Source organism: Poecile atricapillus, chromosome 14 (genome assembly GCF_030490865.1).
Source record: "Poecile atricapillus isolate bPoeAtr1 chromosome 14, bPoeAtr1.hap1, whole genome shotgun sequence".
In the NCBI taxonomy this organism is placed as follows: Eukaryota; Metazoa; Chordata; class Aves; order Passeriformes; family Paridae; genus Poecile; species Poecile atricapillus.
In genome coordinates this window covers 8,769,219-8,788,353 of record NC_081262.1, presented here as the reverse complement: position 1 = coordinate 8,788,353, position 19,135 = coordinate 8,769,219, and the positions used below count along the sequence as shown (strand labels likewise).

General features: G+C 42.9%; 1 protein-coding gene across 2 annotated transcripts in view; it reads right to left on the bottom strand.

Annotated features, from left to right (window-relative positions):
• XYLT1 (xylosyltransferase 1) overlaps positions 1-19,135 on the bottom strand; it is a 178,697-nt gene that overhangs the window by 44,998 nt on the left and 114,564 nt on the right. For both annotated transcript variants that reach the window (XM_058849974.1, XM_058849975.1), the window contains exons 3-4: positions 17,609-17,781; positions 16,775-16,977 (exon numbers count right to left, since the gene is read on the bottom strand). In XM_058849974.1, coding sequence (XP_058705957.1) covers positions 16,775-16,977; positions 17,609-17,781 — 376 coding nt within the window. The remainder of the gene's footprint in view (positions 1-16,774; positions 16,978-17,608; positions 17,782-19,135) is intronic.

The following is a 19,135-nucleotide window of genomic DNA, read 5'->3' as shown; positions in this document are numbered from 1 at the left end:
CCAGTCCCCAAAGCTCCGGCATTTCCAGCTGTACCTCCCTGACTCATCCCCACAGTTTCCTTTCCCAGGATTCCTGTGACTGTGTGAAGGCACAGCCCTACAGAACCCAGACCTACAGCAACCCCAGCAGCTCCTTGCCAAGAAACTGTTTCTACAAGGTCACTAGAGAAGGGAAAGACTGCAGAGACAAAACCTGCAATTATGGGGCCAGCTCACCTATTCAGAGTTAAGCATGATATTAATGGTTAACATGGCTAAACACAGTTAAACACACAGATGTGCACACAAGAGCCTGAGAGTGGGAGAACTGAATGCCCTCAATTCTGCTACCTTCTTTGCAACAAATTCTTACAGATACTTAAGCTCACTGATTTCAGTAAGTTATTCATTTCATACTCATTAGATACTCTTATACATACTATAGATTATTAGGGCATGCCATCACTACCAAGCCCCCAAGGCAGGAGAGCTTCAGGAGAGTTCCTTGCCTGGTTATTCCTAGCCTGGGGCTCTCCCTCTCCCTCTTACACAGGGAGTGCCTGTGCTCAGCCTGGATCCCCAGCTTCTGCAGCTGCCTGACAGTCCTGCAGCAGGCACTGAGGGGCTGCGGAGGAAGGAGAGCAGCCCAGGAGACAGGGAAGGGTTTTTGCCAATTGCTGCACACACCTGCACAGCACCCAGTGCCCTCTGAAAGCTTCTGCTGGGGCACACTCGTGGCATCTTCCCACTCCAGAAAGGGATCCTGTTCTGGTCCCTCCACCAGGCCAGCTGGCACGAGTGTGGGCACGGCATGGAACTTTGCAATAGGATGCAACAGACGAAAGATTCAACAGAAAAAAACCCAAAAACCTCCAAAACCTCCTCCTGGAACAGTTACAGCAAGATGATCAACCATGCAAATGCAACATGAGAATACAGGAAAAAGTTTGCAGGGTTCAGCTTTCAGAGCCCAGATGGGCAGCCTGACCCTCCTCCTGGTGCTCCCAAGTCCTCCTGCCTCTTCAAAGGCAACTCAGTGCAAGGGGAGACTCAGCAGAGCCTGACCCAGGCTGAAGAAAGAAAAAACATCCCAAAAAGTTTGCCATCTAAAAATGCAAAGAAAGGGGAAGGATACATTTAGCCTTTGTTATCCATCACAGAACAAAGATTAGCATGGCAGGCCTTTCCCAGCAAAGCTGATTCCTGTAACAACAGCCATTCATAAAACAAACCATAAAAATGAGAACAGCAGATACGATTTCAGAGGCCAACTGCACGAGGAAGGCTCCGGGTGACAGGTAATACCTCTGCTTTTACAACAGTGTTGTCTTAAATGGCTTGTTTTGTCTTTCAAGTCAGGTTTAATGGAGGAACAAGATAATGGAAGAAAACTATTGCCTTAGCAGCTCAGCTCGCTGGAGTACCTGGGAGATCAGAGCTGTGCTCCAGCACCAGCGCTGGGAATTCACACCTGTGTGTTTCAAAGTGTCAGCCTGCTGAATTTGGATGCTGCAGGCACTGATCACTCATCACAAGGGCTGCAGTTACTCTCCTTGCAGCCTTGCCAGTGCTCTATGATGCTCAAGACATTCTATTAGCAATGCAGTCATCTTGGCTGTGCTTTCAATTACTGCTTCCCATTCAGCCATTGTCTGTTTCCTATGGAAAAGAAAAGAACTCACATAGTCAAAAAAGAATGGAAGTCTTTTTTAGATGTCACACTGCTGAATAAACCTCTTCCTAGTGAGAGTACATAAATGCCTGGGCAAAAAGAGATCTGCTGAAAGAAAATAGAATATACTCCATCGTCTGCTTCCTGAGCCACTCCACCTATTTTCTATAAATTCAAGGCTTCAGATGGCATTTATAAAATAAATAAATAAGCCCACTGCTGAGAAGCAGCAGCACATGCTTAAATGAAAATCCTAAAGAGACCATATAAGAGAATTCCACCAAGGATTAATGAACAAATGTGATTAAAACTATCTACAGCTCTGGACTGCTGCCAAAATGCTGCCAGCAGTGTTTGATATGTAAATGCTTAAAACATTTGCTGTGTGTATTGCCGTTGATGCAAAGCCTCTATAGAGAGTTTCTCCATCTAATTAGAGATATTGGTTTAGCAAACTTTGGAGTCTATAAAACCCTCAATGTCTCATTATTCTTTTAAAATAGAATATTCATTTGTTTGGAATGTTTTCCAGCTATATCCCATGAAACCCTGAAAGGCCCTTGGCTAATGAAAAACTCCAGCCCTATATCAGCTGATAAACCCTACAGCTTTATGATAATAAAATTCTTACTGCATGCACTCATTAAAACTTTGTAATGTTGCTTTTGACTTTGTTTAAATATTCACTGGGAAAAAAGTAAATTACTCAGTTTCCAATTATTTTATGGCACAACTTCAACACCAGCAAATACACAAATACTGCTGCTGCAGTAAAAAGTAAATAAGAAAAACACTACCCCATAATACCACATCATGTGCAGCTCCTTTTCTCTGATTTTAAAGCCACTGTAGGTTTGATGTGACTATATTTTAGAGTAAAACTATGAAATACATTAAGGTAGTTTTCCTTTCATAAATCTAATTGTATGCAATTGCTAAGTCTAGATTATTTGTATGCTTGACAACAACAAATGCACTGAAAAATACTTGAATAACAAAAGCTTCTGAAGCACCTTCCAAATGTGCAACTGCGTAAGACCTGGTACACATGAAAATAATCAAAGAAAATTGGCTACGTGCAGGATGACTTATTCCCTAAATAACCTGGTATTGATGCATGCAGCTCAGAGGTATTTTGCTAGAAAGGAAGGAAATGTTTCACTCTGATTTGTTAAACAATTTTCTATCTATTTTTCTATTTATGTTTATGAATCATCAGCATATCACCACCATTACTTATTTTTTTCATCTTGCTAGTCCAGAATGAGTGCCTGACAGCCTTTGCTAGAAAGGCCTATAAATGCCTATTTCAAATAAACATTTTTAAGTAAAGGCAGAGACATGTGTCTAACTTAGATAAGGGCTAGAAAACTTGTTAAAGGTATATCCTGTAGTAAAGAAAAATTCCTCTCCCACCACATTCACAAGAGATGTCAGTTTAGTTGAACTTCATCTATAAAAAAAAAAAAAATCCCATTTTTATCAGTGCTGGCAAAAACTGTTTACCAAGCCTTGCTGGCATTCCCATTATTCATACTTGGAAATTAAAATATTGCAGATTAGTTCAGAAAAAATACAGCAAGGTGGGGTTTAGACTCTTCAACTTACACTCTGATCTAAAATGTGTAGCATTCGTAGAATCACATGATTACTCAGCATTATGTCAGCTCCAAACATAGAATCAGAGAAATGCTTAATTTGAAAAAGACCTTTAAGACCATCGAATCCAGCAGTGCCAAGGCCATCACTAAAGCACATTCCCCAGTGCCACTGTCCCAAACTAAGGTGCCTTGAGTAAGCAGAATTCCTTTTGGTGCTGGTGCAGTCACGTTCACAAGCAGAAGTTTCTGTTCAGGGGCTTTTGAAAGCTGTTTAAAAGAGAGAGCTGCCACATCTGCCTGGAGTACAGGCAGTTTGTGCACTCATGTCAGCCTGTTTATCTCTGGCTCATTCATCGTTTGTTTCCAGACTGTTTTTGGCTTTTGATCCCACCAAGACAAATCTACAAATTGAAAATAAAATGGCCTAGCATACAATCTTCTGTTTTAATTGTTGTTCCCTGGTAGGATCAATGTTTAGACACTATCACCCCTGCTGGGGTTCACAGGCAGGTAAAGGATGAGCCACAGGTGTGTTTGGGGTCTCTTCTGCAGACAGGATGCAACACCCCCACTGGAGTGGAAGATGTCTCACTCTGCTCCATGCAGGGGCTGGGGAGAGGCACAGGCCAGGATCCCTGGCAGCACCAGCTCAGCTCTCCCCTGAGCAGCACCATCAGGGATTGTCCCTGTCCATATTTCCTCCCCGTGCAGGAGACAAGCCAACAACAGTCACTGCTCTGGTTCAAGCTGAATTACTCTTCCCACATTAATGATACAATGGAGGAGAAGCAGCAGGGCAGGCAGAGAAAGGTGAGCCTGCCCACACTGGGAAGAACTTCTGGGAAATTTGTCACATGCAGGCAACTGGGTTCACACAAAGCACAATGAGGCCAATGTTCCCCTTAGTCACTTTAGCTCACCTTCCACTAATAGCTGCCATTGACACTTCAGTCAGCAAATTTCCAAGGTAGCTGTGCTCAGGATAAATGGAAAGAATTGTGATTTTTGTGGTAAAAATGCATCAGTTTGGTGGATGGCATCAACAAGTCCAAATGTGAATGTTTTTAACTTTTTTCTGTTGAGAGTGTAAGGGCTGAGTGAATGCAGAGTGTGGAGCCAATGGACACACGCTATCCGCTGACAATTTGGCACAGAAAATCTGTTTTAATATCCCACCATCAAAGGTCTATCACATTTCTGATTTCCATCAATAAGGAAGTTGACATAAATGATCATTTTGATAGACAGTGAGCAGGAAGCAGCCGTGCACCTGAGGAGGTTCCCCACACAGCCTCAAGCCACGCTGCTATTTACATTGAGACACGTGGCTAAAGAGGATTCATGCCCAGAACATCTAAATTTAATGAGGTTATTTACTTAGTTTTAATCCTGTAAGGAAAAAAAAACAATCTCTCTTTCAGCATATTTCTGTTTTAAAACTTTCATGACAATAAGGGCTTTCTTTCACTAGAAAAAAAACTATGGAGTGACAGAAACATTGGTAAATGCACTTTCCGCCCAAAATGCATCTTTGAAGAAAGCAGTACACAAATTATCCACATTTTGTTCCTTAAAATATATTTAGTACCTTCAATTGTGAGACAAGTTCCCCCTTGCAAGTCCTTTAATCAATGAAAAAAGTACTTTTTTCTATCCCCTTTCCTACTGATAAAGCACTATGCAAAGGACTTTATTCTGTTTTCATATCTGTAACGCTCCAGAATCAGTGCAGTGCACTCAGTTTATGCTTGTGTAAGCCAGAGCATAAACCCAGCTCTGTGCTCCTGGAATAGTTTATGGGAAATCATAACAAAAGGTTTTGTGGTGTTTCCCAGTATAGAGAGTGTCCAGATGTGTTGCTCCATGTGTTAATAGATGAAAATCAGCATCGTCCTCCTCTCACTCTGAGGGGTGCTCTGTCCTTCCTTGCCTTGTCTCACAGTAGGTAATTCCCCAAAGGAAAAATTCCCAAGCAACCATTTCTTTCCATAAGGCCCATCCATTGTGTCAGAGCATTACTACATGACTTCTAAAGCTGCTGAAAAGTATTTGCCAAGATAATTTGCTTTTCACAAAGCTGCCTTTAGCTGTTACTGTAATAACAAACCATTCCATTTCTAATCAGTGCCTCAATGCAGGGATCAGTGCAGAGAACTCCCACATTTAAGTGCCACAAACTCTGGCTAGGTCATGGTCCTGGGAATGCCAGAATATCACTTGTAAGGATGCAGCACTACAAAGAGTTAAGACAGACAGGATTATCCTATCTCACAAAAACATCTGAGTCTGCTTAATATCTGCTGAAAAGTATCTGAAAAAAGAGAGTACTGAAATACTTGACTAACCAGCTGCTAATACCCAAGGATATTTAATTATTAAAACTAAACATGATATAATTTTAGCTTTATAAAAGCCCTGGGATTTTATTTAGTACAGAATGATGCTCACTGCTTTGTGTTCTTCCAGTGTTTGTCTGCTGCTACATATTCATGTAGAACCTCATCTGCCTACACGATACATCCCATTTTGATGAAAACAATAATCACTGATTAAATAAGCAAGTGGAGTGAGCTTCAGAAATTATCAAGTTCATTACTCAAATTAGTGAGAGTTTGTATAAAAAGAAAAAAATCTAGATATTGGGCTGAATAGGAGCTTTTTGTTTGTTTATACCATGTATATTTTACATTGCATGGCTTATATTCAGCAGTTTTTTTCACTGTCTCTAAAATTAAATTATCAAGAATTTTGTGCAAAAAGAGAAATTAAAATTAAATGTGAGCACAGATTTAAAGCAACCATTCACTTCATCCAATTCACACATTCCCATGTGCATCTGAAATTTTATTTGTACATGTATTTGCCTTTAAAATTTTATTTGTACAAGTCAATACGAAAAACGATTTGCTAATTGTTGAAAAATAGTTTGATAGTTGTTGGGAAATTATAATTAAAAATGTTCAGTTTCTTCCAAGAAAGTGGGAAGAAAGAAACCTCCCTCATCCTGCTTCTCATAGCAGAGCTCTGCCTGGTGGGGTCTGTCAGTCTGGGGGTGCAGTCCTGCTGTCCTGCCACAGCAGAGACCCTCTGGTGTCCCCAGGTGTCCCCCAGGCCAGTTCCATGCCAGGGATGGATCTATTCAGCAGATCCAACTCGGATTTAAGGTCCCTCATTGTGAGCTGTGTGTTCCTCCACCAGCTGCAACAGCCTTGCAGCTTAAGACTCATGAGAAGTCTTTGCTTTTCTGGATGCAGTTCTTAGGGTGCCACTTCCCCAGCTTTAATGTTAAATTTTGGTGATTTCTCAGTTTCTGATACATAACTTGCTCCCTCTGCCTGTGCTGACAGTGACCCAACACCCCAGCCTGACCCATCTGTCACACCAGGAAACCAGAGGTGTTCCATTCCAGCCTGCCCAGGGCACTCTCAGAGCCAGCACACGCCTGCAGACACCAGGGACAGTTCATGCAGGACTCTGCAAAGAGCCTCCCTGCTCTGTCCCTGCTGAAGGCACTCTGCCACAGCCCCTCTCTGCAGGCACCCCCTGGTTCCCAGCAGGGGAAGGAATTCCAGCCACACTCCAAATGGTCCCGTTCAGCATCTCCCCAGAGCTCAGACACACTGTGTCCCTGCTGCCACAGCCACTAATGGAACACAACACGCTCACCCCAAACCTGGAACCAGCAGGGAGCTGAGAGCACCCTCCTCTTGCTGGGAAAGGGAGCAGGAAAGCCCCTTCTAAAAGGGCACAGTACCTTGTAAATACAATACCTTGTAAAGTTTATACCTTAAAAAGCTCAGCACTTCTGCATCTGCCCTGTTTAATTTGTGTAATCCTGGACAAAAACCGGCCAGCTTTGTGTGACATTGCCCTGAGAGCAGGCAGCTCTTCTGATGCAGTGGGAAAGATGCACCTGGGTAAAGAGACTTTGTTTCCCCATCTCATCTTTCTAAGAAAAACACCAGAAAATACACACTCATCCAGTGAGCAGCATCAATGTCCTAACTGGATTTATGCCAAGGGAAGAGTGGTGGCACTCCAGCAGCACAAGGTCCCTGTGGTGCTCTCTGTGCCAGGGATGCAGCCCAGGGCTCTTCACCTGCCCGGTGAGACCCCACTGCTGAGGCACTTTCACAAACTACTCTAAAAATAAAGTGAATTATTTCAAACCAGGCCCTTCCTGAAGCTCCTCCTGGGCCTGCCACTCCCTTTGATCCCCGAGCTGCTGAATCAACCTGTCGGAGTGCATCAATTCAAAGGACCAGAAGGCAAAACAGGGAAAACGGGGTCAGGCTAATGGGATTTAACATTAATTCTGCACCCAGCCTGAAAAGATGGAAGAACAGGGCCTGGGGGGTGAAAGGGATAATGAACTGAGAGTTGATGGAAGGAAACTTAATTGGTTTTAACAACAAAAGGTCACATTTTGTTACCTTTATTTGGGTTGAGCGGTGATCTTATTTTGAGAATTTGTGCCAGCTGATGACTTGCCCTAGTCTTGGTTGGGGCTGTTTTGGAGTAAGTCAGTGAAGAATGCAGAGCTGGGATATGAGGTACAAACGTGGCAGAGAGGATGTTTGCATCAGCTACAGATCCACTAAGTGATGTAACTGGGACTGCTGAGAAAACAACTGGCAGGGTGGGAGGCTGATGTCCCTGCTCACTGCTGTGCTCAATGAGCTGCAACCAATGTGGTCTTATTCCATCAGAAGAGAACCAGGGGTTCACTTGAACTCAAGAAAAGACTCCAGAAAGGCACGTAAACTGAAGTGAGGCAGTCTGGCACCAGTGATCTCCTGGCACTGCCAAGTGGACAGGCTGTGACATGGAGCCATTTCCTGGCTGCCTCTCTCCTCCTGGGCTGCAATGGTTCACAAATGATCTCCAGGCACTTTGTGATGATACCCAGCACTGGTATCTTGTGACACACCACATGTACCAGTTTCCCACAGAGAAGAAAGATCAGGGTGTTTTATTCTTCAGCTGTAGTTCTGCAGCTGCCACCTGCAACATGCCCTGAGCCCCATGGGAACATCTTCAGTGCCTCCAGACCAGCTGTACAAAGGTTTAGCAATGACACTGACCCTCACAGAGCAAGCACAGCCATGCTCCCTGCAAGCCCTTGCCATGGAAATCATCTGGAAGCTACCTCGCAGCTGACTGCACAGTGCATCCCATCATATGAATACAATGATCTGAAACACTGCCAAAACATGAGGCTGTCCCAGTTAAAGCCATAAGGTGACACAAATAAACAATTTGGATTTATAGACCTTTTAGTCTTCAGCTGTCCCAAGAAAGCATTGTTGCAAGATTACCTGCTAGAAGTGACTTCGGGGCAGCAAACTTTTGAACCAAGATCAACTCTGCATTTGGAAAACACTTGGCCCCAAACCAGCTCCTAATGTGGCAAGGAGTGAAATTATCCTGATGAAAGCTTAGGGATGCTTGTGCCTACAGCTGGTTCATCAAGTAATGCTGAATGATGGATATAATTAAACTGCATGCTGCAGCGTGGAATGTGCCACAATGAACCACTGAGGACCTCATCCCCTCCCATCAGCCTGGAGCTACAGATGGGCCATCACAAACAGTCAGAGGCACCCAGCTCTGCTATTTATACACAGATTCAGAGGTATCACACAAATGCTCTGTGCAGGTTGAGCAGAAAAGAAGTATTCCACTGTAATAAGGTGCAACTGTAAAAGCCAGCTAGTCCCTAATTCCACCTGGGATTGCACAGCAAAATGTAGCTCTGGGATTTCTGTACTGCCAGGCTGAAGCTTCCACAGTATCTGTAGATAGAAAGTTTTGACCAGCGAGCACTAATCAAGACTATAAAGAAAAATAAAAAGAAGCTTCAGAAAAAGATACATTCTGCAGCACAACCCTGAAGATGAACACCACAACAGAGGTGCCCTACTCTCCTGTGAGCCACCCAAGCTCTGCAGCACTGCACAGGCTCACAGATCCTGCATTTGCTCTACAGAGATGTGAGCTGAAAAATCTTCAACATCAAATACCACAAATACCATTCAACTCTTATGCTTTTAGCCCTATTTCCAAGGGAAATAATTTATTCACCTCCCTCTCCTTCCTATTTCTACATCACCACTGAAAGACTGAATCAGAACAACATTTTGGCTCACCCTTTAATGGTCTTTTGGTTCACAACTATTTAAGAGTGACTTGGGAAAGGTATAACAGCACATATTGTGTTATCTTCACTTTGAACTGCCACCAGATATTATTTTGCAGCTGTTTTATCGTAAGTGGCATCCTGAAATCTAAACAAAAGAGTGTCTTAATGGCAATTTCAGCAGATTTTTAATTTCCTGAGAGAATTCAGTGGGACCACGAAGGGAGAGCACATTCAAAATGCAATGCTGTAATAGGAATGTTTCCCTCTTTCAAGTACTTTTAGCTTTTGGAACTTGATAATTATTTCACTGAACTTTCTAAAAAAAACCCAACAAAATTCAACTGAGTTGAAGAGACACTGAAGTTGCTGCTCACAAACCCCAGGTAAACACCACAAGGACCTGCTTCTCTGTAGCTTCTGTTACCCAGCTCAGACTTAATGCAAAGTAAATGTCACTGGGAGCAAAGCTGTGGATGAGTATACAAGAGACAAAGTCACAGCTGGGATTTCCCTGAGGATCCACATCCCACTACAGCTCAAACTCCACTGGAGCTTCTTGCCCAGGAGTGCAGTGAGCAGCTAAATACCATGGGAAGGGCTTGCCAGTATGGGGCAGGTAGTGGGGAACTTTCCTGACCACAGCTTCAAAGTCCAAAAGCCATTCTGCACAAAGGGCTCTTTTCTTGGCTCGGTCACCCCACACCATTTGTCCACAAAGACAAGTTGTAAGTGAAAAACAGGTTTTGTAAATATCCCTGGAGCTGTGAAGGAGAAATACAGAGCTGACCAGATCCCTCATGCTGCTCATTGCCTTTTTCTGCCCCAACACACCAGTTGCCCTCACAAAAACACTCTTCCAGGCATTACTGTAGCATCCTGATGACAAAAGATGGAACTGTAGCCTAAGAAATGATGGTGCACACTATCACATTTGTGGTGTTATTGTTTATAGATCAGGGTGAATGGTGGATGGATCCAGGGCAGACTCATATTTAACTCTTTTTTAGGAGGCAGACTTCTTTCTCAGTCATAAGTCAAAAATAAGTACATCCAGAAAGCAAATGGCAAACAGATGAAAACCCTTTGGCTCTTTGCTTGAGAACCTCCCTGTGAGCAGAGCCAGGCCAGAGGAGAAGGGGCCAGGCAGCCCAACATGAGCTCAGAGGCTGCAGTGCCCATCAAACTGCAAGTGTGGCATCTGGGGCTCTCATCTGCCAGGAAAACCCCCCAGGGGCCCAGACACTGGCTCAGATGATTCAGCTCTCATGGGAAGAGATAAAGGGCTCCATGTTCAGCACTGGAATCAACAGGGTAAGATGCTGCCAAGTACAAGAGCACTTTGAGTAAAAATCCTATTCTAAAACTGTGCCTTATTGATGCATCTTTACTCTGCATGCACAGTAAAGATACCTGGATAGCCAATTCCAGTTTGGGGTGCATTTATTTCAGTTGCCAGTCTGAGGCTATGGAGCACATCTCAGAGCTACTGAATATCCAGAGGAGTTACTACCAGCTGCAGATATCGGTTCCCCAAAGCAAAAGCTGCTTTATATCCTAAAATCCAGGAGGGGAGGGCAGAAGGAATAACCTCAGCTGCTGTGGCTGCACAGAGAAAGGGTGGGCCTCCCATCACTAACATTTGCCAGCTTGAAGAAAACATTATGTTAACATCAGAGGTAAATAAAAGTTTTAAGCCACAATAATTTCCACATTTAACCCCACCCATTTGTGACCACGCACAAAACCACTGCTTTGCCAACCATTGATAGCTTAAGAGTAAAACAGAGAAGTGGAATAGTAAATGAAAAATATAACTTTCAAAATATATACAAATCTCAAGCAAATGTGCTGGCAAAGTGAGGAAAGAAGAGGAGAAAAGGTTATTTGAGGGATTAAAGAAAGAAGCAAATCTGAAATTCTCAGAGAATGCAGATTCAAGAAAAACACTGATAAAGTTCCTTTTGGACAGGAAAAAAGATTCCCTGTGAAGCATTAAGAGTGGATTGACACCTGGCTTGCCAGATAAAGATATTCTGAGCAAACAAAACCACATACAATGTCGGTGACAATCCTGAGATAAAAACCTTAGGTGCTGGCATCTTAACAGATGTTGTAGTGCCAAAGCTACCTGTGCTGCACTCCCCTCTGGATGTAGGGAGCTGATTGAGCAGTGCTGCAGCCCAGGATAACATTCCAAAGGGCACATTAACACATCCTAGTGCCTGGTACATTATTCTAGTGGCAAGGCCTGCTTTTCAGATCAGCAGTGCAACACTTCATATGGGGTGTAAGGTCAAATTCAGCTCTGGAAAGTCAGGCTTTCCTTTATCCAGCCTTTCATGTCCAGCATCAATTTATGTAGCTCCAGGAAGGATATATCTCTAGAGGACAGCTCTGAAGTCTGAATCTCAGTGAGACATAGAATTGTTAAATTAAGTCAAGCCAAATTGATGAGAAGTGAGACAAAGTGGAACTGCCTTTTGAGCCCATGGCTTTGCCTTATTTGCCATCACACAACTCTCATCAGCTCTGCTAGCTTTGGGATTTCTAAGTTCACAGCCATCAAGGGGGCACAACTGGGTCTCAGACATTTTTCCCAAAGCTAGAGTGCTGTGTGTTAAAGTGCTTTGTTTCAGTTCTAAGAGGAGATTTTCTGGTATTTCCAATATTGTGTTTCCAGCCTGCACATTGCAAAAGCTGAGATGTTTTGAAGAGCAGCTGAGTAGCTCCCAGTAGCTGGTGTACCCACTCCATGCAAACTGTATTATCTTTTTTTTCTCCCTGTCACCTGCTCCAAAGATTCTATCATTTGGTCACAGGTGAAATCAAGGCAGGTCATGGTGAATTTGACAGAACAGAAATCATCCTTGATGTAGTTTCTGAAGAATGGTAGTCACCCATGCTTTGCAGGGGATGAAACTGAGATAGTGTCAGAAACAAGGAAATGATCTCCCAGGTAGTTCTAGCACCTGAAAATAACTTGAAAAAGTGCTGAAGCACTTTTCCAAAAGGTTGAAGCTCTTTCTGAAATCTGTTGACTGTAATTATTTTCAGCTACTACAAGAATGAAAACCTGAACTCCTCTTCCCTGCACCCTGATCTTTTCACCCTTGGCAAATACTGTCTTGCCCAGGGACCTCACTTAAAAGTCATTACTTCAGTTTTTTATCAGCCAATGTTACCTTGACCAACAGAGGGCAACACAATGAAGCAAGCACAGGTCAGTCAATAGTTATTTGCTACCTCAATTTTCTTAATTTCTGAGTGTTATTCTGGTTGATAAGATAATCTCCATATTGGTACCATATTGTTTAAAGGCCCAGGCCCAGTCAGATCACCCATTTAGTCCCTCAGCTGCTGTTTGTATCATGATAAACCTTCCATTCAAGTGCCAGACCAAAACTTCAACTGAATCTCTCTCATTTAACTGAGTCTTCACAACACAGGCTTTTATGCAGAGCAGGGTTACAGAACTTCATCCTAAAATAATATCAAGCAGGAAAACACAAGCAGTTTCACTGGGTTTCATTTAAGTTTCTTTATTATACCTGATTGTCCATAATGGAAAACGTAGCTGTATCTGCATTCCTGGCTCCATCAATAAGACACTTTATTTTCTTACTATTCTAAAGCACTCCCCAAGCTTCTGCTAATAATTTTGCTTGACCTTTATTAAAGACCAAGCATTAGCTGGCAATTAGATTTGGTGATCCCTTTGGTGATTGAGGCTCAGTGATTTACTGTAAATTATAAATAGTTCAAATGTTTCATTATGTTTATTCTTTATACAAGCTTTGTGGCCAGGTAAGCACTGACATGACATTCACTGTTAAATGATCTCATTAAACTTCTTTAATTTAAGTGGTGCAACACTTCACCTGCCACATTATCCAAGGACTTCTGCAATGCACATTAAACATTCAGCATGAAGAGATGCTCTACCATAGTTCACCTTGTTGGGAGTGAAATTTCAGTCCCTGAACATAAGGTTGACTACTTTATGCTGTTTGTCAGAGCCAATAAATAATGCAAATAGATAACCATGTAAAATAAGAGGCTCAAGACATCAATAGCTTTCCCACAAGGTTTTGAAAGAGGCTCTCAAAAGAAAAGACTTTAAATTGTGAAAAAATACCACTAAAATTAAAAAAGTTAAGGAAAAGGAAGGTGCTGTTTTGTTTCATTTCTTTATGAATGCAATGACTGTGAGAGATAATTTCTTGAGAACCTTGCAGGCATGTGGTCCTCTTTTATTCACAAGCCCAAGCCAAAGGAAGGACAGTCACACAACTTCCCACCTCTGAGCTGCTTGTGGAGGTTTGTCTTTAGCCATTTCATCCCTCCTTTTCCTGCTGAGAATGTTTAACAGAGCTGAATGAAGTCAAAGTTGGGTAACACACCACATCTTTTCACTTAAGCCAGTAAATAATATATTGCTTCATGATTAAAGGGAAACACTTTTGTTGGAGGCACCTTCATGTCCAGAGTGTTTGCCAGTGGATTGTACTGCAGTAAGAAGGAGAAGCACATGGATTAGGATCTCCTCTGTGCTAGTGCTGGACCTACAGACTCCACAAACAAAACATTCAGGCATAAGGAGGCATAATAAGGGTATCTGTATTTTTCTGGCTTGCATATGTTTTATTTTACACATTTTTAATTGTTTCCCTCACAAAATGAATAGTTCTAATATTTTTCTCCCCTGCCTTTATATTTTATGATGCTTAACATCTGCTTCTGGACATCTCTTCTGAAGGATGAAAGGCTCCTGGCAATTCTACTGTAGTCTGTGAACATACCAGACTACTCCCTGGACAGATTTAGGCTCCATAATATTGTATTAACCCCACATATTGAGTATGGTTTTTTTGACTTAGAAGGCTGGATTAGCTTTTATTATCAGAAGAGAAGTAGTAAAGGTTTCAGTATTACAGATGGAATGGCAGATGGGAAGTGAAAGCTTAATATGAAGCAGCTCTGGATAAAAACTATTAATCCACAAAATTCATATGTTCCTATGCAGGGAAACCTAGCAAAACCCACTGCAATATGACTAACCAGAGAGAAGTGTAAAGTGCCCCTAGCCCATTATCTGACAAATCATGGCATGGGGTCTGAAAGAAAAAAAAGAATCCCTCAAACACCCTATTTATTATTTCCTGGAAAAACAGTTAGCTCTCTCTGGATTATGCAGGGAGGTAATGCTTTCCCCTAAAGATTATAAATAATAATAATTTATAGCACCTCCACAATGAAAATGAAATGGACTCATATATATATATATATATATATATATGTTATGTGATAAGTTTTTCCACAGTTTATAGCTGTGATATTCCATATTTAAAGAAATACTTAACGTTACTTGTAAGTCACTGTCACTGAAGCTGGAGCACTGAAAAAAGTGTGTTATTTTTTGTTGAAGTGCATCATGGTGTGAAGGGGAAGCACATTCCCTTCAGTGCTGGTAGCAGTGCTGTGGCAGGAAGGGAAATGAGCACTTCCAACCCTGCCCGGGCACTGCAGCCACTGAGAGACCAGCACGGAGTCTGAGAGCCACTGCAAGGGGAAGAACACCTTCAAGAACTCCCCCTCTGAAGAAACAAGTGCCTGGAATTTCTCCAGCAGAGCTGGAATGACTGCAAGACAGCATGGCATTATTGCAAAGGCTCCATCAACACTGCAGCAGCTGCAGCCTGCCCTGCTGCTGGCCACGTCTGGAGCCACTGACCCCATGTGGCCCTGTTGTTTGACTCGTTCCACAGGGAACTGGGAACAGTTCAGCCTGCCCCAGGTCATGGCCTCAGCATTACACGGTGGTTAGGGTGGACACAACACCTCTGGGTAACTGGACACACCCTCTGGCACCAGTGTACAACCATACCACACCTTCAGCAATCACTCTCCTGCAATTTATCCTGTTTGATTCACAGTGCCATCACCGACTTCTTCCTTTATGGTCTTGCATCACTCCACTTTTTAGCATCAATACAGTGTTCCTCACCAGGAAAGTGAATAATAGGGAATAACAAGCCAGCTTTTCCAAAGAGATATACAGAAAACTACATACTCACTCTTATAAGCAAGTTTGATATGTCAAAATTGTTAGTTCTCTTCCTGTTGCACATCAAAAGTGTTTAAATACTGTGATTTCTTAATTCAAATCCCCATCTTCTAATATCAAGGCAGTCTTGGTAACCCTTGTGCTCAAATCTTTGTCCCCAAAATGTGCTGCATTTCACTGAGAGTGCTTGGAAATGGGCACCAGCAACAGAGCCTTTTGTGTTTTTGTCAGTCCTCACAAAATCCTTCCTAAGGCATAGGCTCAGGGGTTTTGTCATTGTTCACTTCAGTGGCAATTTCCATCCAAGGAGCATCTTCAGGAAGGGATTCAAGCTTTGAGAGAGATCCTGGGGAAGCCTGACCAGTGGAGGCAGATTTCTCTTCCAAAAGTATTAAAAACATGTTGTATCATCACTCATCAGGAAATCGCTCAAGAAAGTCACTTCCCCTTTCATTAACTCATTTCAGCATAGAGGGAAACAGAAGCCACAAGGAGACTTTTGTGTTTCCTTCTTCTTAATAGTTCTTACAACCTAAACCTAAAACCAGTTTCAGGACACTTGGGGATTTTTGTGCGTCTTTGTTGTTGTTGTAGTGGTGGGGTTTTTTTTGTTTGTTTGGGTGGGGTTTTTTTTATAGACAACTTTTGCACAATGTAACAAACTTACTGAATGCAGCTCTGAGGCCTGGGTGATGTAAATCCAGAAGGAATATAATTTCACTTAAAATCACAAGCCTTATCATGAGATGGTGTGTGAAATTCTTAGCCTGATGCCATCTGAATAAAGATATTCAGACAGTGGTTGGTGCTGAAGATATAACTGACTCCTAGCAACTTATTTGTCACTTCTACAACCATTATCCTCCACAGAAAAAGTACTAAAAAAAGGGAGAGGAGTACCTGAATCTATTCATACCTTCAACACTTGCTGAGATATCAAATCACACTGTTAATCAGAGCCCTGGGAGGGAGGAATCTCTCCATGCCTGGGTTTCATTTGCTGAGCTCCAGCACTTCTGGCTACTTTCCTCAATCTCTCCTGCAGGTATCCCTTTTGCTGGAAATAATGACTAACTGGAGCAGCCTCTCAGTGGAAGTGCCCCCCAGGCAAATGGAAGACACACAGGGTACAGCAGGTGATTGAATCCTTGGCTAAAGTGTGGCTGTCAGACACCAGCTCACCAACAGCAGTTTTCTGCTGTAAAACAAAAGAAACTGCTCCTCTGCTTCTTGCAGCACAGCACAGACACATCATTGCTTATCTCCATACTTCCTTTAGGAACAAAACACGTACATCGTTAAAGTACTCACTCTACCTGATTGGGTAGTCGGCAGCACTGAGGTTAATGAAGAAATCCCAGGGCCAGTCACTCATCTCCATTAAGTCCTTCATGGTCTGCAGGTAGGTGGTCAGAAGACTTGCTCCTCCCCAGATGGTGGCCATTCTCCAGGAGGTGACTCTCACATTTGGGTACTGGCTGGCAAACTGCAGCACTTGCCGGTGCAGGTAATTGGATCGCTTTACAGGAGAAAAGAGTGATACATTCAAGTTATTCTGTCCAAAACTGTCTCTCCCTGAATCCACTAAAGGCCTACCCTGCATCTCGACTTACTGAGTGCTGCCATTGCTTTGCCCTCACTTACTATGGCACACAATCTTCTTTTGCTAAATGTACAGAGAACCCTGGTTAATATTTTTTATTACAACTACAGTCATCACTAACCAGTGTGATTAGCTTTATTCACCATTTGTCATCACAGATCCCAAAGGGCTTTTGTAAAGGAGGTGACTGCTATTGCCTCCCTTTTACAGCGTGTCACTCGCCCAGGGCACCTCAGGTCAGCTCTCCATCAAGCAGGCCACCACCTCACTCTGCATCAATTTATCAGTTACTGCTAACTAAATGTACAACAGAGACAAGGGGAGGTACTCATCGACATAGAAGGGGAAATGAAGGCTGTTACATAAAGAAGATAACAAGAAAGAAAATTTAAGAAAAAAAAAAGAGGCTCCAAATGTGTAACAGATGGAGAGACAAAAAGTGACGTGCACTTTATGCAGCAGAGGTAAAGGGAAGATGAAGAGGATGACAAGGATGGGTAGACTGACAGATGGTGAGACAGGCAATTTATAACCAGTGATATATTACCTTGTCAACATGAATGTAATAAAAATGGTCTTTATGGTAAATAGCCTTAAACATGCGCTGGAGCTGCCGGGAAGCTCTGCCATGAACAACCAAGACAAATGCGATCCTGACTGGGTTGGCTGGCATGTATTCTACGGAGTCCTCATCCCACTGTACATTGTTGTTGGCTTTTCCTGTTCAAAAACAAAACACAGGACATCTCTGAGTGTATCCACAGGGCAGGGGTGCAGAGAGCAGTACACATTCCACCTCAGCTCTTTCTTCAAAGGCCCTTTGTAGGGCAGGGTGAGAGCTCAGAAGGGGTGCCAGCCTGTGCCACATCCACTTTGTCCCTCTCCTTTGTCCCCACACAGGGCCATGACCCCATGGGAAGCCGCCCATGCCCATGGGCCTCATCCTGAACAAGGCTGCACAAGCATGGACAAGTACCCAGATGTTTAGGAGCTGTACTGAACTCCACCTGAGCACAAACATTTGGACCTGCACAGCAATCACCTCCCAGTTTGTAACTGGTGCCCAAATGTAACGATGGCAAGGCTGATGTCCCTCGGAAGGAACCCCCTGCTCAGCCAGAGCTGCTGGCTCCCATGATCAGCACAGCTCTGCTGAGAAGCTGCTGGGGCTCTGCCACTGGACAGCTGCTGGGGATTATTGACTGATAGCATTTATTTGTAAGAGCAGATGTGCCCTGGAACATTTAAATGCAACCTGCATATCTTCACTTCTTCTTGGAGGAGTGAGGCTCTTCCAATACTATTTAAAATTCCTGTTTATTTTTATTTTAACAAGTAATTTCTGGTCTTCCTTTTCTAAAGAAAACACCACAGTGAGAGGTTCAGACAGGATGTGCTGATAAACTGAAGAGCTGGAGGGACATTTCTAATAAGAAATTAAAAGTGCTTTGGTTTTGGTTTGTGTACCCACTCTGCAATTCAAAAACCAGAACACAATGTAAGAAAAACATAATTTTATCCAAAATCTGACATTCATTCTTCAAAGAAACAACACCATTCTTCAGTGGCCTGACCTTGCAAGGACCTTTCTCAACAAAAATGATTTAGAAAGAAACTGAAATTTTGAATATTAGCAGACAAAGAAAGTACCTCTAAGTCAAAAAAGTTCCTACTGCCCAAATTTTCTTCTTGCAAATGTTAACTTTATTCTTTTTTAAATGAAAGGAATAGATTAAAAGCTACTTGATGCGTGTCCCCCCTGCCAGAGGTACAATTTTCAAATTCCTAAGATCTGAGCTGTTACAAGTTTCTGCACTTTGTGCCTTTTGTGATGCCCCTGTCTCCTCCCACCTCCACATCCCCACCACCTCAGACTCCTGCAGACAGTGGAGACCCTTGATTTAGGTTGTAGGACAAATTTGAGGCTGTTTCTGGGCTCAGTTATCTGACAGTCTGAGTGCAGCCACAAAGCCCACTGCACCTTCCACAACATCTCCTGTGGTAATTAAAAAAACATGCTCATGTCTGTTTGATTTGATATAAGGAGCATGAAAAGACATTTGCCAAGTGTGAA